A 23,117-nucleotide genomic window follows, 5' to 3' on the forward strand; every position below is an offset into this window, starting at 1 on the left:
TACTCATTTGTTAACTTTTATTTTTTGAGGCTCTTTGAGATGGAGATGTTCCAGGCAGTGCCAAAGGTCAGAGGCAGGACTGTTGTTGATATGTTAGACCCATGGTTCTCTAAGTGTGGTCCTCTGATCAGCAGTGTCAGCTACTTGTTAGAAATGAAAATTCTTGGTCTCACTCCAAAGCTATGGTGTCAGAAATGATGGGTGTTTGGCTCAGCAGCCTGTATTTTAACAGGCTTTCCAGACGGTTCTGATGCACATCAAAAACCTGAGCACCACTGTGTTAGATGCGCAGCACAGAGGCCAGTAGGGCTGGGACCACGTGACCGAGGGGATAAGTCACAGGGGATGAGATTACCTTACCCGCCGTTGCAAGGACTTTGGTTCTTGTGTGAAATGGGAAGCCACTGGAAGATTTTGAACAGAGGAATGATGTGATCGGATAGATATTTTTAACGGATTATTTTGACTGTTGTGTTGAGTCAGGACGACAGGAGGCCAAGGACTGAAAGCAGGGAGGCAAACTGAGATAATGTTGGCTTGGATCAGCGTGGTAACAGCGGTTGTAGCGAGACATGTTGGAAACCAGAACTCCTTTTCAGAGAGAGGTGACAGAATTGGCTGATGAATTAGCTAAAAGACCAGGAGTAGCCACTTGAAATTTTTTCTGGATTTGAGAGGAGTAAAGTAAACATATTAGTCAATGGAAAACCAGTCACTTGTGCATCAAGCTATGTTAACATGGTATATTCATCTAGTGTATGGTGTTTTACTTGCTTAGAGAATGGTCTCGTTTGCTAGGCAGAGGACTACGATTCTTAAAGAATGCTAGAGCGTCATTGTCAGCTGTTTTGATACTCTGTCCACCGTTAGAGCGACTCCAGGTAAATGACTTCCTGAGACCTTGTTTGGAGGTTCTAGCAGGGGAGGGCAGCTACTCGAACACCCTTGACTGAAGACGAATCCTCTCCTCTCGAGGGAAGGTCGTCCTCTTTGAGCGCGTAGCTTCCGGAGGCAGCATCTGGATTGGTGACGGAGGAAGGGGACACCCGCTGAGCCAGCCAGATGAGCCGAATCAACCCTGGCAATCAGTGGGGTGACAGATGTCGCGGCCAGGTCACCCTCACATCCCAGATTAATGGCTTCTTCATAGAAAAGTCCCCAAAGTCTCACCTCCTATGGACTCTTCCCTGCCAGTTCTCTACTTGAAATTTTTATTACCCTCAACTTTGAGACCCCACACTCCCCTCATTCTCCCAACTCTTTCATTGCTGCTTCTCAGTCTACTTTTTTGGTCTCTTTTTCTTGGCTCATCCTCTTGAGATTTTCTTAAGGTTTTAGTACTCTGTTCTACGTGTTCTCTGTCAGTAATTTCATGTAATCCAACACTGCTTGCACGTGGCTCAGCCTCGTGTCTCCAGTCTCTTTCCTGACCTCCAGAGCTGAATTTTCGAATGTCTGCACCACTCACTACATTCAAAAGTAAACTCATGACTTTCTCTTACTCCAACCATTCCCTTTTACCTATATTTCTTATCAGTTCACTAACATTGCCAGTCACCTCGTGCCTCCCCTCTCCAGCTGGACTGTCAGTTCCTACAATGAAATCCCTCTTCCCTTTCTCTTACACCCCACCTGCCACAACCTTAACTTAGTTGCCTGTTGTGTAATAGAGATTGCTGTAGCTGATTCCTAATTGTACTCCCTGAGGGAAGAGTAATTATTTTTTAAACTTAAAACGAGCAGTGTTTGAAAATCAGCCTTTTCAACTATGTGCAAAAAATCTTTAAAAAATTTTACAGTTTTCCAATGTAGTTTTAATTTTCACTTGTTAAAGGAGTAAAAGCCATTATAGCTTTAAAAGGCCAATCTATGATTATGTTGATCTTTTTTTTAATTTAAGGGTCTTTTCTCATTTTTATGATTTTCTGCAGGAGAATCAGGATAAATGAGCGTGTAAGATTATAAGGAAGGCCTCAGGAAAGTATAACGATAGCGAACTTAAAACATAAGATATCAGATATAGTCTATTACCTCAATCTGTTGAAGGTTAGTTGTTCTTAAAACTTGTTACTTTATAATATACCAAAAAGGTGTGGGTTTCATCCCTGGTCAGGGCAAGTACAGTAGGCCACCAATCAATTGATGTTTGTTTGTTTCTTTCTCTCTCTCTCTCTCCCCCCACCTCCCCCTTTCTCACTTTAAAAACCAATAAAAACATATTCTCAGGTGAGGCTTAAAAAATATTTAACTTGAGTAATTTTTTCTGGATTTTTATCTTTTCAACAGTAGATATTTATTATAGAAGATATTATTATAGATACATAAAAGTAGTATGTAATTGGAAAGTAAGCCATGTACAGTGGTTCTACCTACAAATAAATTGTTGGGTGCTATTACCTGAGGTCTGAAATTTCCTGCTTCTGAATGCTAGATATAAATGAGTCAAAATGGTATACATTGTCCTAAAAATAGTATTTTTTAAAAAGCCTGTGAAACTATTTCCTAGAAGCAAATTGCCTAACACAATTTGATAAGCACTTTCCCACTATAGCCAAAATTGACTTCTGTTGCCTTAAACCTCTTCTCAGAGAACTCTTGATTTCTGAAATTATTTTATAACATTCTACCTTTTTAATACATTAATTTAAAACCATATTTTTAAAATATATTTTTATTGATTTCAGAGAGCAAGGGAGAGAGAGATAGAAACATCAATGCTGAGAGAGAATCATTGATTGGCTGCCTCCTGCAGGCCGCCTACTGGGGATTGAGCCCACACCCCAGGCATGTGCCCTTGGCCGGAATCGAACCCGGGACCTTTCAGTCTGCAGACCGATGCTCTGTCCACTGAGCCAAACCAGCCAGGGCTTAAAAATATTTTTGAGTCTTTGCTATATGCCTAGCGCTGTGTGTGCTAGGGAATCAGCAACAAACAAAACAAAATGATCCTGCCCTCATTGAGCTTACATTTCAGTGGAGGGATATGAAGAAGTTGGCAGAGCCTCTGTCCCTAATAATGCTAAGTTAGACTTGCAATTCAAATTGTAAAACTTCTAAAATAAAGAAAAACTAGAGCTCCCAATAATGGTATTAATAGTTTAGATTTCCAGGCTTAGAAAAGAAGTACACAAATTAAGACAGAATGAATAATTATTCCAAAACACTGAGAAATATTAATATTTGCATTTGCTGGATGCTTTGAGACTGCAGTCCAGAGTGAGTTTAGACAACAGGATCTGTTTTCTAGATTGATACAGGAAAGGTTGGTGTAGCACGTAACCGAATGGTCTGAAGCCAGTTTGACCATAGTTAAAGCTACCCATAAGTATGTAATACCCTTGTATATTTTCCACTTTACTCTTTCACCTATCTTCTATGACCAAGCAGATACTAATTGAAACCTGGCTCCGTATAGTATTTTAAATAACGATTGCTCATTGTTTTCCAAAATGCTGCATTAGAAAAACTTGTCAGATTTGCATATACATTTTATGAATCCTAAGTGGTTGATAAGCATGATTTGGCTTATAGCATAATTAAATATGTGAATAATAATATTTTTTGGAGTGCATTCTTCCATTTAGCAGAAAGATATATAAACTTTAATAGTGAGATATATGATCAAAATTCATATGGAACTGAATGATTTTTTTTTATTATTAACAGTGTAGTCATGACTCAAATATAAATTATGTCCCTATGAATGATTTGTTTATATCTGGATTTTTTGGTCAATAATTCTTCAAGTCACATTAGTTTCATGATGTGAAATTATATGCTAGCAACTGAAAATTATGTACTTACATTGGGCCTACATACACAAAATTTGGCATGTTAGGATGCACTTGATGGTGTTTGTTGTAAAATAACATCACTGGGAAGGTGGGTAGTACTAGCTAGTCCACTTGTGAGCTAGTAATTAAGCTAAAAAAATTTCTGAAACATCTCAGGCAAGCTGAATGTGAGATGTAAGAATAGTAGCTAACTAAGAATTATATTTAAAGTGCAATGTGATCTCATCAGATTTACTAAAGATTTGTCTTTGACTTTAAGACTTACTGTGCTGTTTAAATAGAATAGAGAGCATATAGCTTATTCAGTGATACCTGAAAATATCCATCTTAACAGGTAAATATTGGGAAGATGGATTCACCCATTGAAAAGTGGAACCTAATAATTGGCAACTTGGCTTTAAAACAGGTAAGTGATACACATATTTATTTATAGATCTTGGGTGTACAGATCTTGGTTGTTACCTGTAAGAATGAAATACATTTTAGTTAAGTCTACCATTTAATTGTTCAGGGGACCCCGAGTGATAATTTACGACTGCAAAAAAGGGATAGAATAAATGAATATCAATGATTTTGAAAGTTTCCTTTCTCTAGAAATTATGTACTTCTAAATATGAAAAACATACAATATAAAAATATAAATATACAAAATATTTTCTGTCCTAAGTGTATAAGAGAGCCAGAGTTTGAGTTTAATATCTGTACAAATATAGGATGTCCCAAAAATATATATATGTTTTAAAAAATATATTTTTATTGATTTCAGAGAGGAAGGGAGAGGGATATTGAAACATCAGTTATGAGAGAGAATCATTGATTGGCTGCCCCCTGCATGCCCCCTACTGGGGATTGAGCCTACAGCTCAGTCATGTGCCCTGACCAGGAATCACACTGTGAGCTCCTGGTTCATAGATTGACGCCCAACCACTGACCCACACCGGCCGGGTAGGAACTAAAGTTTGTATATCATTAATCATGATGGTGATTACATGTAAGGTTATTGTTTAAGGTCCACCAACCAAAGCTCTTTAAGAGCAGGGAATAAATCTGATTTGACACTGTGGTAGCCCAACACCAACCATAGTGCCTGGTACATAATAGACGCTAAATTAATAGTTGTTGAATGAATGAATTTGAATAATTTGCCACAAGAGTAAGTGGTGTAGCGAGGAGTCAAACTCTCATCTTTGGATTATAAAATCCAGTCTCTTGCCAACACTGCCTCTGGCGTCAGGCTTCACTTTGGTGGGTTGTGTACTTTTCAGCCCTAAAGTCGCTATTTTCTTAGATGTCGTGTGGATTACATCATGAAAGTCACTTGAGGTGCTTGTTAAAAACAGATCCCTGGACCCTCTTCCATACCTGGGCAGCTTGAGAACCCACCGCCTTAGAGAATATTAAAACTAAAATATAGTAGCTTCTCTAAAAGGCAGCTCAATTACTAATAGCCATACTTTCCTCTGACTTCTCATATGCACATTTATGTAATCAGGCTTACAGGTGTGTTTGCGAAATGAATAATTCCATTGAATTTTATGAAAAAATCTTTTTTAGGTTCAAGCAACAGTCGTCGGTTTTCTAGCAGCCGTGGCGGCAGTTATATTGGGCTGGATCCCAGAGGGGAAATACTACCTTGATCACTCCATACTGTTGTGCTCTAGCAGCGTAGCAACTGCCTTCATTGCCTCTCTTCTGCAGGGTAAGTACATTTACAAGCGCCCACTCGTAGTCTTTTACTTTCATTTCCCAATATCATGCCTATTTTTGTTTAAATGGTATGTGTGCATAATAAAAAAAAAAAACATCAAAAAGTTGTCCACAAACTTTAAAAATACCTTATTTCAGATTTTCAGATATATTTATATTTATTATATGTAAACCTGAGTGCAGAACAGGCTTTTGGATTGTCTCCTGGCCGTAGGTACCCTGGGACAGTTATCAAACAAGATCAGGAGCATAGCCAAGTTACTCATTTGTTTCTGTTAAGTTAACTTAATTGAGAAACTTCTTTCCGGAAAATCATGCTGAGGATTTTACTGGCTTGTCCGTTGAGTAACAAGGATTCCAAGAATCCTGAGTTCCAAAGGCAGTCTCTCTGTTGAAATTTTTTCAAGTTTTCAGATTTCAAAGAAAACTCTGCACTATCTCTGTGGCAATACAAATATAACCGTAAGCTTAACATAGCAGATTGTTGGCTGATGAACTTGAGAGAGCCAGAAGTTGTAAAAAACTAACTACATGAGAAATTTTCAGTTGCAATATCATTTTTAAAATATTTATTAATTAATATGAACTTCACATTGGATAACTAGATTATTTATGGACTGATAGTCATAAAGACTTGGTTCTTTTTATTTTATAATCATCATCTTTTCACCCTTATATAACCAACAAGGTTCAAAAGAAGATTCTCTTGCTAGGTGATCATATAATGAAGCTAACTTTTTGGCTAGGTTCTTTCCCAGAACTTAAGAGAATTTAATTATAATTAAGACTTGACTTCTTGCCCAGCCGGTGTGACTCAGTTGGTTGAGCATCATGTCCCACACACCAGGAGGTCACTGATTTGATTCCCGGTCAGCGTACGTGCCTGGGTTATGGACTCAATGCCTAGTAGGGGGCATGCAAGAGGCAGTTGTTCAGTGTTTCTCTCAGTAATGTTTCTATCTCTCTTTCCCCCTCTCCACCCTCCTTCCTCTGAAATCAATAAAAATCTATTAAAAAAGACTTCTAAAATATTTTCAAACATTTTGTTTTAGTACTTAATTGTATCAGGAGTAGTTTCTGGTCTATACAGTCATGCACTGCTTACTGATGTTTCAGTTAGTGATGGGCCACATATACAGCAGTGGTCCCATAAGATTATCATGGAGCAGAAAAATTCCTATTGCCAAGTGATGTCATGGTCATTGTAATGTTTTAGCACAACCCATGTCTGTGATGATCCTGAAGTAAACAAACCTACTGTGCTGCCAATCATATGTGTAACTATACTATTAGCACAGCCTGGCTAGTGTAGCTCAGTGGTTGAGTGTCAACCTATGAATCCAAAGGTCATGGTTTGATTCCCAGTCAGGGCACATGCCCAGGTTGCAGGCTTGATCCCCACTAGAGGGCATGCAGGAGGCAGCCGATCAATGATATTCTCTCTCATCATTGATGTTTCTATCTCTCTCTCCCTCTGCCTACCTCTCTGAAAGCAATAAAAATATATTAAAAAAATAAAAGTATAGCACATACAATTATGTCCAGTACATAATACTTGATAATGATAATAGATGATTATGTTACTGGTTTATGTATTTACTATATTATTTATCATTATTTTAGAGTTTACTCTTTCTACTTATAAAAAATTACTGTAAAACATATGATGTGTTTCTTGGGCAGCAGTCTCATACATCTAATGTTTACCATGTTTCAGCTGCATCATTTTCTCTTGTGCTTGATTTAATCTCGTGTTGAGTTGTACAGTAACATGATGTATAGGCTTGTAGGCTAGGAGTAATAGGCTATACCATACAGCCTCGGTGTGCAGCAGGCTATAGCATCTAGGTTTGTACACATACATTCTGTATGATGTTCGCACAATGACGGAATTGCCTAACAATGCATTTCTCAGAATGTATCCCCGTTGTTAAGTGGTGTGTGACTGTATAGAAATACTAGAATTGGGTGGCATCAACACTGACCAAAGGAGAGTGAAGTTAAGCTATTAGAAAATGTATTTCTGGTTAAAGAAATGTTAAAGCATTAGCATTCTATTTAGGCTCATTTGCTTCTGTTTTCTTTCTAATTTTGTTTTATTTAGAGAGAATTATTTAAAAAATTTCAGTCTAGCACATGTGTGTACTGCCTAGAATTTTCAAAACCATAAAAATTCCAATTTTAAAAATAAATGTTCAGTGCTTCTTACTTTGAACAATATATGTTCTAATTTTATGATAACTGGACCTTTATAACCCAATTAATATATGTAGAACAGATACTATTAACTACCTTTTGTAGGTGAGAAAACTGACTCAAGTAAGATGACTTGTCTAATTTCATCAGCCTGTTCACAGAAAAAGCAGAATTAAAACCTCTTTGATGACTCCCAGCTCTTTCCGTTGGTCCAAATGACAAAATATTTTTTTTCCAGCTGAAATTATATAGATGGCATTCTGTAATAGAACTTTCCATATAGATATTTAAATGTGCTGATTTTGAAAAAAATTCTGCACGATCACATCTTGATTGATTATTGCATAATACATTTAAAAACTTTTTCTGTTGTTGCTTTTTTTGTTCTTCATTGGTATTATGGGAAAGGTTAAGTCCATAGATTGAAAAAGCCTCCAGAATATAAGATATGAGACATTATTTTGAAGCAAGACAGCAATTCTGCTTTTTAAAAAAATTTTCTTTATTGATTAAGATATTATGTATGTGTCCTTATCCCCCATCCCCCCCCACCACCACCAGTAATTCTACTTTTAACAATTTTGGCTTTATGGGATAGTAGAGAAAACAGTGGATATAATCTCTGTGACCTTAGAGAATGTAAACCGTACTCTTAGTTGTATTGCCTATAACACGAGTTTGCTAGAAGAAATGCATTTAGAGTCATTTCAAATCTTAAAATGCCATGAGATCCTGTTGTTTTTTATAGCCGTATCAAGGCTTCCATATTGGTTTTTATTAGCACATAAGTAAACTAATCTTAAATTGCCTCCAGTGCATCCTTTGAATGAGTGTGTTGGCATGAGAAAATCTATACAATTAGGTGTGGATATAAACGTTATCATTTTTCTCCCATTTCTATGATTCAGGGAGATAAGGACTTAAAAGTGTAAGTACGCAGTCACATTTTCAGCTTCTGTTCTTTAGTTATAGGTTCCTAGACACAAACTTTGGATTGCGAGAGTATTCTATACAAAGACAGCTTCTGGCCTCATGTTCAAAATTCAATTGCTTCCTTCCTCTTAACATTTCAATACCTTCAAATAATAAAAGGAAGCAAGTATTCCTGGCTACCACTATGTAAACAAATCTGTTTTTACTGGTTTTCTTCCCCAGTTGCTATGCATATAAATATGACTTAGCTTTCTTTGATATTTTCATGCATTATTTGAGGGTTAAAATAAAATGTGTGTGTTTGATACATACAAATACATTACATCTAAGACATACAAGTTACTAAATTTGAAACTTTAGCTTTAACTTTATTTTACCGGAGGTTTTCAGGTGTCTAAACACAACAGTGACCTTCTCGAATCTTCCATGATTCCCCACTTGGAATTCCTTGAAAGGCATTTTGCCAGAGCACTGGTGTCAAATGTTTTGTTTGTGTTAGTCAGCTTGTTTAAGCAGTCTAACTGAAATTCATAGGCTGTTTGTCTAGCCTATGTATTTTGTGTGTAGGGGAATTGATTGTTTTTAAAATCATAGCAGAGAAGTAATGAATGTTCTTTCTTCTAGGAATAATCATGGTTGGGGTTATCGTTGGTTCAAAGAAGACTGGTATAAATCCTGATAATGTTGCCACACCCATCGCTGCTAGTTTTGGTGACCTTATAACGCTTGCCATATTGGCTTGGATAAGCCAGGGTTTGTACTCCTGTCTTGGTAAGTTGACTTGACACTGAATATAATGTGTTAATCAGAGTCTCTTTAAATAAATATTGTTATAGCAATGCCATGAATCTGTGGTGGCTTCATCCGTGTTAGAACTGTGGTTGAGACTGATTAGGACAATAACTGCTATTTGTTGTACACGTACTATGTGTTCTCATATATTTTTTCTTACATACTTGTTTTCTTATAGAGTTTACAACTCTATATTATCATCTCTAATTTCAGATGAGAAAACTGAGGCTCATGCAGGTTATGTATGTTACCCACTACTGGTAGGAAGATTGAACACAGTTCTGTCTATTCTATGACCTCTGCCCTTTCCTCTAAATGGGTAGCCAGCGGAGTCAACGTACAGTGTTCTGATACGTGCATTGTACTACTGTCCCAGAACACAAGCTTATGGTGGTGCTTGAAACCTAGTGATTTTCCCCCCAATCAGAAACCAGCTTGGCAATTAACTAAAAGAAAAAAAATCACCATGAAAATTAACCTGAATACTCTGTGAAGTTGGAGTCATCTTATATATGTGATTTCTGATAACAGTGATAGAGTAGTTATAGAATCTAATGACTTGTTTACTGCGATTTATACTCTGGCACTACTACCAATATAAATGAATATGATTCGTAAGAATCGATTTAGTGCTAAAAATTGGTTTTGGTTCATTTTTTTTTAGATGCCAAATTTTAAAAAATTAAAACAGAAACCCACAGTAATACAAGGGGGGGAAAAAGATAGTTTATAAGCCAAACCAGGAGTATTTATTCACATATCCTCATATATCTTCATGGAGACTTCACAGATTTATGCTTTGCTTTAGAGTAAGTCTAAAGTACATGCGGTTTGAAGAAGAGTCTCAGATACATGTTTTTGAACTAAAGGAAGGGCTTGAGCTTAACAAAGGCAGGAATTATCTACTACTTTCAGAGACATCAAGGGAGGCTTCATTTATTATATAAAATTACCTGAATTCTGTAATGAGCAGCATAAAAATAATGCTTAGTAAGAGTTGATGCGTATGTTCAAGGAATAGTCTTCTCATTTAGAAGATTATATGTTTCTACCTAGAATAAGGACACCAAGCGATTAATGATCTAAATGTAAGGTCTCGTCTTGGGTTGTTTTGTTGTTGTGGAATGAACAAGGAATGATATAAATTCAAGTATACTCAGGGTAATCCTCAATACCTTTCTCCCTCAGTCAATTAAAAACATAGAAAATGAGAGTTATCTTTTTAAAGGGATTATTTGCTCTAATTTATATTCTTGGGTGACAGTTGGTCATACTTTTGTCCTCTGAACTATTATCCGGTTTAGAAATCGATGCTGAAGTCGGGGCTTGACATATTGGCTTATGGCTAGTATTAGAGAATGTGACTTCATGTTGTCCTCCTACCGTGTTAAACTTACTCACCCACTCACAGCCAGGCAGCTGGACGGCCTGTAGTCCTCACCCCCACAGGAACAGGCTGTTAATGGTTGGTGAAGGGAGACTGTCATCGCTGGGCTGGATCCCAAAAGGGAAAGGGATGAGTTAGGCATGCCTAGTGCCGGCTTCCCAATCTTACTAATTAGATAAGACTCCCCACTCTGAGGAAGAGATAAGAGGGAAGAAGGGAGGGGTAGAAAAGAGTAAAGGGTTTCTTTCTAATATTATTAAGAGGACAGAAATTCTATGGGTCTGGCCAGGAACATTGAGGATGGAGTTGGGGATGCGATGGAGGGATGGTAATGGTTTGGGGATGGGTTCCCTTACATACATAAAAAAGAAAGGTATATTGTTTGCAGACTTGGCTACTTAATTACCATGCAGTCATTTTAACACATTTCTCAGCTGCTTAGTTAAAGCCACAGTGGTAAAAAAGTAAGAAAAAAGAATACCATTGAAAAATGTCATCATAATAGATGATAATGTCATCATAATAGATGATACAGACCTAAGTGTGAGAGTCCAGAAGATAGATCAACTTTAGAGGAGAATAATGTATGCTGACTTTTCAAATTTTATTTTCTAAAATTATACAAGTGATAAACACTCCTTATGAACAACTTAATCATAATCTATTGTCATCTGAAGCTTCAGTTTTTGAGTGTTATATATGATACATTAGTAGTTTAACTGAATCAAGAAATAAAGCAAAGTGGAATGATACCATCAGAGACCATAATTTTGAAAAATAATTTTATTGTTAAATATTGCTTAGACTTTTTAGGCCTTGTCTTCTGAAAGTTGGCTCAAGATAATTCAGGCTAAATTAATTAAAATCAGATCTTTTACATTTCACCTGTATCATTTATTTCCCTAAAAAAGATGTATTTTTTTTTTTTTAAATATATTTTTTATTGATTTTTTACAGAGAGGAAGGGAGAGAGATAGAGAGTTAGAAACATCGATGAGAGAGAAACATCGATCAGCTGCCTCCTGCACATCTCCCACTGGGGATGTGCCCGCAACCCAGGTACATGCCCTTGACCGGAATCGAACCTGGGACCCCTCAGTCCACAGGCCGACGCTCTATCCACTGAGCCAAACCGGCTTCGGCAAAGATGTATTTTTTAACTAGAGTCCTGGCGCACGAATTTGTGCACGGGTGGGGTCCCTCGGCCTGGCCAGCGATCAGGGCTGATTGGGGTCGTCTTGCCCAGTCCTGGGGAAGGGACTTCAGGAGGTTGGCTGGCTGGGGGGAGGGACCACAAGAGGTTGACCGGCCACGGGAGGTTGCCTGTGGGAGCACACTGACCACCAGGGGGCAGCTCCTGCATTGAGTGTCTTCCCCCTGGTGGTCAGTGCGCATAATAGCGACCGGTCGACCAGTAGTTCAGTCGATCGGTCATAACAGTCACTTAGGTTTTTATATATATAGATGGGCTACTGTAGTGATGTGATTTATAAGAATAGATGTTTGGTCATTCAGGTGCTCAGAATATATTTCTCATATATATTTAGCCTTTGTCCAAGGTTCCTGACTCACAGCCTCCCCAAACTGTTGGGATTTTCTGAGTGATAAGAGCAATGGGAGCATCTTTTGTCAGAGTATTTTGTCATAATATCTTGTCCTCAATTCCTGAAGTTGCTTCAGAGCCAAAAGGTGAAACAGGTGTCTTGTTACTCATAACAAGCCCCTTTTCATCACGCCTGGGTGTATGTTAATGAGGTGACTTTTGGAAAGCACCTAAGGATGGGGCCGGTTGGTTGCTGGGGGAATCACCCAGAGTAGAGGGATGGATCTTTCAGTCCCATCTCTGATGTCTGGGGAGGATAGAGAGGCTGGAGGTGGGATCACTCACCAGTCACCAATGTTTTACTCACTCATGCATATTTAATGAGGCCTTCATAACACCCCAAAAGGATGGGGCTCGGAGAGCTTCGGGGTTGGTGAACACATAGAGATTTGGGAAGAATTTTATATTCAGAGAGGGCATGGAAGCTATGGGCTTTCCCCCATACATTGCCCTATGCATCTCTTCCATCTGGCTGTTTCTGAGTTATATCCTTTTATTTTTTTATTCTTTTACTAGAGGCCAGGTGCACGGATTGTGCACCAGTGGGGTCCCTCGGCCTGGCCTGTGGGGATCAGGCCGAAACTGGCCTGGTGCACGGATTCATCCAGGGCATGTCCAGCCCATCTCGCCCAGCCCTGGTTGGGGCCGGCAGGCTGGGGAGGGACTGCAGGAGGTTGGCCAGCCAGGGAAGGGCCGTGGGAGGGCTCCAGGGCATGTCTGGCCCATCTCAGCCAGCCCCCAGCAACAAGCTATCCTACCGATTGGAGCGACTGCCCCCTGGTGGCCAGTGCATGTCATAGCAACTGGTCTAACTATCGAACAAACGGTTGGACACTTAGCATATTGGGCTGTTATTATATAGGACTAGAGGCCTGATGCACGAAATTTGTGCAAGAGTAGGCCTTCCTTCCCCTGGCTGCCGGCACTGGCTTCCCTTTGGCACCTGGGACCCAAGCTTCCCTCCGGTCCCAGCTTTGTCCAGAATGACGTCCGGTCTAATTAGCATATTACCCTTTTATTATTATAGATAATAAGCTGGTAATTTAGTAAGTAAAATGTTACTCTGAATTTTGTGAGCCACTCTAGCAAATTAATCAAATCCAAGGATGGTGTCGTGTGAACCTCTGATTTATAGCCATTCAACCAGAAGCACAGGTGACAACCTGAACTTGGACTGGCATCTGAAGGTGTGTGTGTGTGTGTGTGTGTGTGTTGGGTGTGTGTGTGTGTGGGGGGGGGATCTTGTAGGAAGGGCTGAACCCTTAACCTGTGGATTCTGATGTTATATCTTCCTGTAGATAGTGTCAGAATTGAGGTGAATGGTAGGACACTCAGCTGGTGTCTGAGAATTGCTTGGTGGTGTGGGAACCCCCACATCCCAGAATGGAATTGGTACAAGAATCATAGCTACTGATGGATTCTATAGTTGATTTACAAAAGGTTTTTCTGAAGTGTCAGTGTTTGAACTTCTGAAGTATCTGCATTGTGAGCACTAGGGGGCCTCATAAGATAGCAGTTGTCAGCCTGGAATGCTTGGTAGCCTGAACATTTAAGTTCCAAGACCCCGTGCATCCTGCTAAGATGTCCAGTTCTTAGTAACAACGTTTAATCCCTGAATTCTGTTAAACACTTAGCAGTCTTTAGAGACAAAAGGATTTCATGGCAGCTTTAAGTTTTGGTTATAGATAGAGGCCATATAGTATATGGCTCTCAAAGAACTGGACATGGAGAAAAGTCTCACTTAGAATTTTGGATATTCAGAAATGACTTGGAACAGCTCCCCTTAGCTTTGATACACTGTACTAAGACTCGCTGGACATTCATTCAGTGTGCTGCCTTTCTTTTAGTTCTGATACAGTTTGCTGATTTCTGATACCTGAAATGAACATAGGTCCCCCACCCCCCCCTCTTACCTTTCCAGTTGGTTGCGGGGGAGGGGGGGGGGAGGGGGGGAGGGCAAAACAAGCCCAAGAGCTTTGTTTACTTCTATTGACTTTATTCTTTGCAGTCACCCTGCGTAAGTCTTCATTGCTCAATGAACAGATTTCAAGTTGCAGCCTGGCATTTAGGCCTCCTGGAGCCTTAGAAACTGACCTTCTCAAGGGTTGGCTTGCTCCTCCCTTTCTTGTGTCGTTACTCCAGCCAAACTCAGCCATCTTCTGATTCTCATACAAGCTGTGGTTTTTCTCTCTTCTTTCCTGTATCACTCCCCTCCCCTCCGGGAAGGCTACACAGAACCTGTATTTTCCAGTCCTTTTCTCCGTTGACTTCCCCTTGCACTTTATTGATACTTCTCTTAAGACATTCTTTTTTTTTTTTTTTAAATATATTTTATTGATTTTTTACAGAGAGGAAGGGAGAGGGATAGAGAGTTAGAAACATCGATGAGAGAGAAACATCTATCAGCTGCCTCCTGCACACCCCCTACTGGGGATGTGCCCGCAACCAAGGTACATGCCCTTGACCAGAATCGAACCTGGGACCCTTCAGTCCGCAGGCCGACGCTCTATCCCAGGGGTCCTCAAACTAAGGCCCGCGGGCCACATGCAAATACAAATATTGTATTTGTTCCCGTTTTGTTTTTTTACTTCAAAATAAGATACGTGCAGTGCGCATAGGAATTTGTTCATAGTTTTTTTTTAAACTATAGTCTGGCCCTCCAACGGTCTGAGGGACAGTGAACTGGCCCCCTGTTTAAAAAGTTTGAGGACTCCTGCTCTATCCACTAAGCCAAACCAGTTAGGGCTTAAGACATTCTTTACACGTGGGCAGTCATTAGCTTTGTGTGTAAATGTCATTATGAGGGTATAAGCTTAAGGATAAATCTGTTTTTATTTTTGTAGCGCCCCATAGTGGTTGTTAAGCAAATTGCACTCCACCAAATGCTTTATTTATTTATTTATTTTTTAAAAAATATATTTTATTGATTTTTTACAGAGAGGAAGGGAGAGAGATAGAGAGTTAGAAACATCGGTGAGAGAGAAACATCGATCAGCCGCCTCCTGCACATCTCCCATTGGAGACGTGCCTGCAACCCAGGGGCATGCCCTTGACCGGAATCGAACCCGGGACCCTTCAGTCTGCAGGCCGACGCTCTATCCACTGAGCCAAACCGGTTTCGGCTATTTTTTGAAAGCTACCAAATTAATGTGAGGAGAGGTTATTCAGGAAGTGGTGGATGCATGGAAAATAGAAGACAGTTATATTTGTCTGATTTGTCATAGTATATGTTCAATACATATTATAACAAAAATGATCCTTTTGATGAGGACTTAGGGGTGTATTGGTAGGGTATCTTGCCTTAGCAGGGAGTTTCTAGAGATTAGTATCACTGTAGACAAATTCAAATAGCAACATAGGGCTAGAAAAGATCTATTTCAAGTGCAAATAGGCATTTATTATTCACATAGTAATCTTTCAACATGTAATAATCTTTAAATGCTATTAAAAAGATCTAAAGTCGATTGTTGTCTTTTCTTTCTTTTTGTTTGCATTATTTTAAGATAATTTTAAAAACTCTTTCAATTATTTTAACTGCATGGCTATGTAATTCTCTTATGTATGTGATTTTTTAAAAATTTGAATATTATCTGCTTTTCTCTTTTTGAGCAAGTTCTGAGAGGCAAAATGTTGACTTCTCATTCTTCAAGGTTAACTTAAAAAAGATGGCTTAGCCCTGACCAGTTTGGCTCAGTAGATAGAGCGTTGGCCTGCGGACTGAAAGGTCCCAGGTTCGATTCCAGTGAAGGACATGTACCTTGGTTGCAGGCACATCCCCAGTAGGGGGTGTGCAGGAGGCAGCTGATCGATGTTTCTCTCTCATCAATGTTTCTAACTCTCCCTCTCCCTTCCTCTCTGTAAAAAATCAATAAAATATATTTTTAAAAAAAGATGGCTTAGTCGAAGCTGTAAGAGCAGTAACAATCAGCCTCAGGTTGTTGCTTCAGTGCTATGGACACTAGCAAGGATGCCACCGGGTTATTTACACGACATTTTAGAATGTCGCTGCCTTGATGTGGTGATGTAAGTAGAATCTAAATTTATTGTGCGTGTCACTCTTCTTCAGAGTTTTTTTAAAATATATATTTTTATTGATTTCAGAGAGGAAAGGAGAGGGAGAGAGAGATAGAAACATCAATTACAAGAGAGAACCATTGATCGGCTGCCTCCTACACGCCCCCTACTGGGGATCGAGCCTGCAACCCGGGCATGTGCCCTTGAGTGGAATCTAACCCAGGACCCTTCAGTCCACAGGCTGATGCTCTATCCACTGAGCCAAACCAGGTTGGGCATTCAGAAGTTTTTAGGACTGCACCATCTTAGTTTAGAGTGATTCCTAGAAGGTCCATTTAGTGAGAAAATTCTGATGATTATTTATAAAGGGCATTTAAAAAATTGTTTGCATCTTACAATGCCCATTGCTTTTCGCTTACACAGAAACAGCTAACATACAAAGGTGTCACTCATACTAGTAGCAGTTACATATTTCAGAAGAATTCAGGGTGGGAAGAATGAATGCCATTAATGAATTTTTATAACAGTAGTTGCAAAATGCCACTGGCAATCTAATAAAAGGTGAAATCAGTGGATCAAAAAGATGGCGGTTATGTTGGGCAGTTAAGTGGAATCCTAGGAATCTGAACCACTTTAGCTGTATTAATCCTTCTCTTTAGTTTACATATAGCAGAGAATCAGTAGTAAAACACACAGGTATTAAGTAGGCTTAACATTCCACTGAGTTTTACTTTTCCACCTGTATTTGTTTCCTGTTGCCGCTGTAACAAATATCACACATCTTGTTTCTGGAGGTCAGAGTCCAAAATGAGTTCTGCAGGGCTAGAGGCAGAGACTCAGCAGGGCTGGTTCCTTCCGGAGGTTTCGGGGGGAAACCTGCTCCTTACCTCCCCCATCTTCCGAGGGCTGCCAGCATTCCTTGGCTTATAATCGCATTGCTCCATCCTGGCTTCTGTGGTTACATTGCTTTCTCTTCTGTAGTCAAATCTCCTTCTACTTCTCACCTATCAGTACACCTGTGATCACATTTACAGTTCACCAAAGTAATTCAGGATGACCTCCCCGTTTCAGAACCCTTGACATTGGAAGGATTTTGCTGTATAAAGTAACATTAACAATTTGGGGTTTATTTTACGGTGCGGATGTCGTTGAGGGCCCTTACGCAGCCTACCACAGTACCCAGAAATGAATACCAAATGTTATTTCGATTAGGGAAATTTAAATAGATATTTATTTAGGAGGAAGACATTCTTTTAGATTTTGATATCAATGCAGAAGTTCATGGTTAGCTTTTTTTTTTTAATTTGCAAATCATGTATTTGACAAAGGACTTGTATCCAGAATATATACAGAACACTCTAAATTCAAGAGTTAGAAAACAGCTCAATTAGAAAATAGGCAAGTCTTTATATATATATTTCTTTTTTTATTTTGTTTTGTTTTTAATATATTTTTATTGATTAAGGTATTACATATGTGTCCTTGTCCCCACGTTACCCTCTACCCCCCCCTCATGCCCTCACCCCCCCTATCCCCCCCCCCCCCCGTTGTCCGTGTCCATTGGTTAGGCCTATATGCCTGCATGTAAGTCCTTTGGTTGATCTTTCCCCCTTACCCCGACCCTCCCCTACCTTCCCTCCAAAGCCCGACAGTCCAATCAATGCCTCTCCATCTCTGCATCAGTCCTTGTTCATCAGTTTATGTTGTTCATTATATTCCACAAATGAGTGAGATCGTGTGGTATTTATCCGCTCTCCAGTTCCATCCATGCTGTGGCAAATGGTAAGAGTTCCTTTTTCTGCTTCCTCTTCTTAAAGAATACCTTTCAGCATTTCATATAATGCTGGTTTGGTGGTGATGAACTCCTTTAGCTTTTTCTTATCCATGAAGCTCTTTATCTGACCTTCTATTCTGAATGATAGCTTTGCTGGATAAAGTAATCTTGGTTGCAGGTTCTTGCTATTCATCACTTTGAATATTTCTTGCCACTCTCTTCTGGCCTGCATAGTTTCTGTTGAGAAATCAGCTGACAGTCGTATGGGTACTCCCTTGTAGGTAACTGACTGTCTTTCTCTTGCTGCTTTTAAGATTCTCTCTTTGTCTTTTGCTCTTGGCATTTTAATTATGATGTGTCTTGGTGTGGTCCTCTTTGGGTTCCTTTTGTTTGGGGTTCTCTGTGCTTCCTGGACTTGTAAGTCTATTTCTTTCACCAGGTGGGGGAAGTTTTCTGTCATTATTTCTTCAAATAGGTTTTCAATATCTTGCCCTCTCTCTCCTTCTGGTACCCCTATAATTCTGATGTTGGTACGCTTGAAGTTGTCCCAGAGGCTCCTTACACTATCTTCATATTTTTGGAATCTCTTTTCTTTTTTCTTTTTCAGTAGGGTATTTTTTGTTTCTTTGTATTTCAAATCTTTGACTTGATTCTTGGGATCCTCTTTTCTGCTGTTGGATCTCTGTAAATTATTCTTTATTTCAGTCAGTGTATGCTTAATTTCTAGTTGGTCCTTTTTCATGTCCTCCATGGTCTCACTATACTTATTGAGGGACTCATTAAATTTATCGGCGGTTTCCATAAAATTCTTGAAAAACCTTATAAACGTGGCCTTGAACTCTATATCCAGTCGTTTGCTTTCCTCCGTTTCTGCCATTTGTGACCTGTTTCTTTGTCTCCGCATTTTGGCTGCTTCCCTGTGTTGATAGAGTGGCTTTGTGTGCTAGGTGTCCTGTAGGGCCCAGTGGCTCAGCCTCCCCAGTTACCTGAGGTGGACACTCTTGGTGCACCCCCTTGTGGGCTTTGTGCACAGTCTTGTTGTAGCTATGCCTTGGTTGTTGTAGGATCACTGGGAGGAATTGACCTCCAGGCCAATTGGCAGTGAGAATCAGCTGTGTCTGCAGTGGGAGAACTTCTGTGCTGGAGATACCCTTCTGGGGCAAGACTTGCTTCAGTGGGGCTTTGGTGCTCACTGAGACTGCACCCTGAGTGTGTCCCTTATGGATCTGAGGAGTTGTGATCTGGATGGTCCCCCTCTGACCACTGGGTACAGTGGCTCTTGGATCTAAGGAGGTGCTAATTTAGCCTCTGCCTGAGGTTACACAGCAGGAGCTACGAAGAGAACTGCAGATTCCCCTTCCTTTTTTTGGAGTTTGGAGGTGCCCTGATGATGCTCAGCTGTGTAGCAGTGCAAGCTGCTGTGGGGTCTTGGGCCTTCTCTTGGAAGCTCTGGGTCTATCTGGGCTGGCTGCTGCGGTTAGGTAATTACAGGTTGCAAATGGCCAGGGCATTCATATGCAAAAGCCTCTGCCGCAGCCTGGGCGGGGTGGGGGCTCAAGGAATCAAAGGGCAGAGCAGACAGCTGTGGTGGAGCCTCAGCCCCGCCCTAAGGAGTCGTGAGTCCCAGTGTCCCGGCAATGGCTGCAAGCACCTCTGAGGGAAAGCTGCCCTCAAGCTCGCCCGCTGCCAGGCAGACCAGTTTCTCCCCGTATGAGTCCTGGGTCCCCAGAGACTTCCCGGAACCGGATTTCAGAGCCGTCGGGAGCTTGTGTCTCCCTCCGGATTCAAAAAGACAGCCGCGTCCTCAGGTGCCAGACCCTTTCCGCACGCGGGAGCCCCCGTACCTCTGCACTCCACCTCCGCAGCTCCTCTGGCTCTCAGTGTGCTTTTCTTTCCTTCTAGTTGTAGAATTTACACTCAGCCAGCTCTCCTGTAGTTCTGGATGATGTCCACCTTGTGTTTTTGATGCATTTATCAATTGTTGTGGGAAGCAGCAATTTCCCGGTGTTTATCTATGCCGCCATCTTAGTTTTTCCTATATATATATATTTCTCTTTCAACACCGGCGGGCTTCCTGGAGGAAGCCGACTGACTGCTCAGAAGCCGGCAATGTCACTAGCGGCGGCCTCCACGACGGTCCCATGGTTAGCTTTTAAAGAAAGTTTTATAGGCGTTTATTTGAGCCAAGTTTTTAAAAATATATATATTTTATTCATTTTTTTTACAGAGAGGAAGGGAGAAGGACAGAGAGTTAGAAACATCGATGAGAGAGAAACATGGATCAGCTGCCTCCTGCACACCTCCTACTGGGGATGTGCCCGCAACCAAGGTACATGCCCTTGACTAGAATCGAACCTGGGACCTTTCAGTCCGCAGGCCGATGCTCTATCCACGGAGCCAAACCGGTTAGGGCTGAGCCAAGTTTTTGAGGACGTGCCCAGAAGCAAGATCTTAAATAATTGAGAAGATGCTCTATAGAGTGGCATTTTGAATTCCTTTTATGCATTTAGAATCAAAGGACAGAAACATAAGGAAGGTACATGAAATCCCTTGGTGGTAGATTAAGGAGGCAGGAGAAAGCAAAGTGGGGAAATCTCTAGAATTGAATAATGGTTGGCTTTTTTTTTTTTTTTTTTTAATCCTTACCTGAAGAGTGAGGATATTTTTTTCCATTGATTTATTTTTAGAGAGAGTGGAAGGGAGGGGGCAGGGGAAGACAGAGGGAAAGAGAGAAGCTTCAGAGTGCAGGCTAACACTCTAATGACTGAGCAGCGCTGGCCAGGGCAATGGTTGGCTTTGAATTGACCCTTTTCTCTTGCTGATTGTGCCATTAGTGGTTTTCTAAAAGTAATTCTTCAATTTTGTGACACCTATAAGACACCAGTATATCCTAAAAAGAGGACTATTTTAGCACTTCCTTTTTTCTATACTTGTAATTTTTCCCTAGCTATCAGAATTGGATTAGAAGTTACCCAAGGAAAGGGAAGGAGAATCCTATGCAATTATACATATGATCTAATTTGATGGGAATGGGTGTGTTAGATTTGTTAGGAAATTGAAATAGAACACATTTACAGTAAATCAGTTACTTTTATTTTATCATGGTTTTCCCACTCTTTTTTTTTTTTTTTAGTGCTTAAAAAATTTTTATTTGGAGATAATTTCAAATGTATAAAATAGTTGCAAAAATAAAAAGAGTACAAAAAAGCACCTGTATATTCTGAATCCTGACTCAACTAATTTTAACGTTTTACCCCATTTGCTTTCTCTTTTTTTCTTTCTTTTTCTCAATGTTACGTATGTACAAATGTATATACTGTACATCTATCTTTTATGACATTGGCAATTTTGAAAAATATAGTCTCCCCTCCTTTTTAAAAAATAATTGTTGGAATTAAAAAAAATAGGTGGCAATTTATTTTTTTATTTTAAATTGATTTTTAGAGAGAGAGAGGAAGGGAGGAGAAGAGAGAAACACTGATGTGAGAGCAAAAACATTGATCAACTGCCCCCTGCATACCCACTCCCTGGGATCCAGCCCACAACCCAGGCATGTGCCCTGACTGGGAATTGAACCAGCAACCTTTTGGTGCATGAGATGATACTCAACCAACTGAGTCACACTGGCCAGGGCTATCGTTGGAATTTTTTTAGAAATGTGATAATAATTCAGATACCATACAGTTCACCTTTTAAAAGTGTGCAATTTGGTGGTTTTGTACATCCATCAGACTGTGCAGCCTATTGTCTAATTCCAGGACATTTTTTATCACTGCGAAAAGAAACCTTTAGCAGTCACTCCCATTGTATCCTTCCCCCATTCCCTGGCACCAGCATCTACTTTCTGTCTCTGTGGATTTGCCTATTTTAGACATTTCAATAAATGGAACCATACAATATGTGACCTTTAATGTCTGGCTGTTTTTTCAAAGTAGAACGTTTTTAAGGCTCATCTGTGTTGTAGCACGAATCAGTTCTGAGTGATAGCCCATTGTATGGATTCACATCATTCCATTGTGTGAATATAGCACATTTTGCTTATCATCCATTCATCATTTGATGGCCATTTGAACTGCTTCTACTTTTTGGCTCTTATGAATAGTGCTGCTATGAACATTCTTGTACACTTTTGCACGACCATATATTTTCAGTTCTCTTGACACATATGACAGAAAGTCATATGATAACTCTGGTTAAATTTTTGAGGCACTGCACTCACTATTTTTAGTTTTATTCTGAGAAATTTTTTCTTCTCTTTGAAAATTCAGGGCAGTGATTCAGGGGTTGGGATGGGTGTTTTTTTTGTTTTTGTTTTTTTTTTTCATCTGAAGTGGATGAGATTTAATGTTGAGAATAACTTAAAAGCCTGGCATGATGCTCCTCTATTGACCTGAAAATGAAATACTAAGATGATCTGACCTAGCAAAATAGTTCTTTTCAATTGTGTTTAATGGATTTTAATGCTTTTCGTTTCTGTTTAACCCTATAAAGAGATTGTTGGCAACCTTGCTTGTTTTAGGAGGTAAGAATGCTTCCTAGTTAGGATGTTTTTTTTATCCTTATCCAGTGGTTTAAAAAGGAGAACTGGGAATCCATTCAATACAGGTTTTTTTCATTTTTTAAAAATCATAGAGAAAAAAATGAAACGATATGTAGGGTTAGTCAAAGTCCCTTAAATGGAAGAAAATCTTTCAATGAATTTTGTGGGTATAATTATTTTGAAGATGTGATGGAAGATCAGATAAAGCCACAAGAATAAAGTTGTTTGGATATTATTTTAATATCTATAGTAAGGTGTTCTTTCCTGATAGAAAAGAGTTTGAGTTTTTATCTAGTTTGAAATATCTTTAGGCATAGGTGAGAAGTTCTGTAAATATGTTAGGAAGATGAAGAAATACAAATTTCAGTGAAAGATAA

The 23,117-nt window shown here is 39.7% G+C and overlaps 1 protein-coding gene across 3 annotated transcripts in view; it reads left to right on the forward strand.

Moving 5' to 3' along the window:
• The window catches only part of SLC41A2 (solute carrier family 41 member 2), an 83,737-nt gene that overhangs the window by 31,033 nt on the left and 29,587 nt on the right, over positions 1-23,117 (forward strand). For all 3 annotated transcript variants that reach the window (XM_059681789.1, XM_059681788.1, XM_059681787.1), the window contains exons 4-6: positions 4,129-4,200; positions 5,349-5,493; positions 9,255-9,401. In XM_059681789.1, the coding sequence (XP_059537772.1) occupies positions 4,129-4,200; positions 5,349-5,493; positions 9,255-9,401 (364 nt within the window). The remainder of the gene's footprint in view (positions 1-4,128; positions 4,201-5,348; positions 5,494-9,254; positions 9,402-23,117) is intronic.

This window comes from Myotis daubentonii, chromosome 2 (assembly GCF_963259705.1).
Source record: "Myotis daubentonii chromosome 2, mMyoDau2.1, whole genome shotgun sequence".
In the NCBI taxonomy this organism is placed as follows: Eukaryota; Metazoa; Chordata; class Mammalia; order Chiroptera; family Vespertilionidae; genus Myotis; species Myotis daubentonii.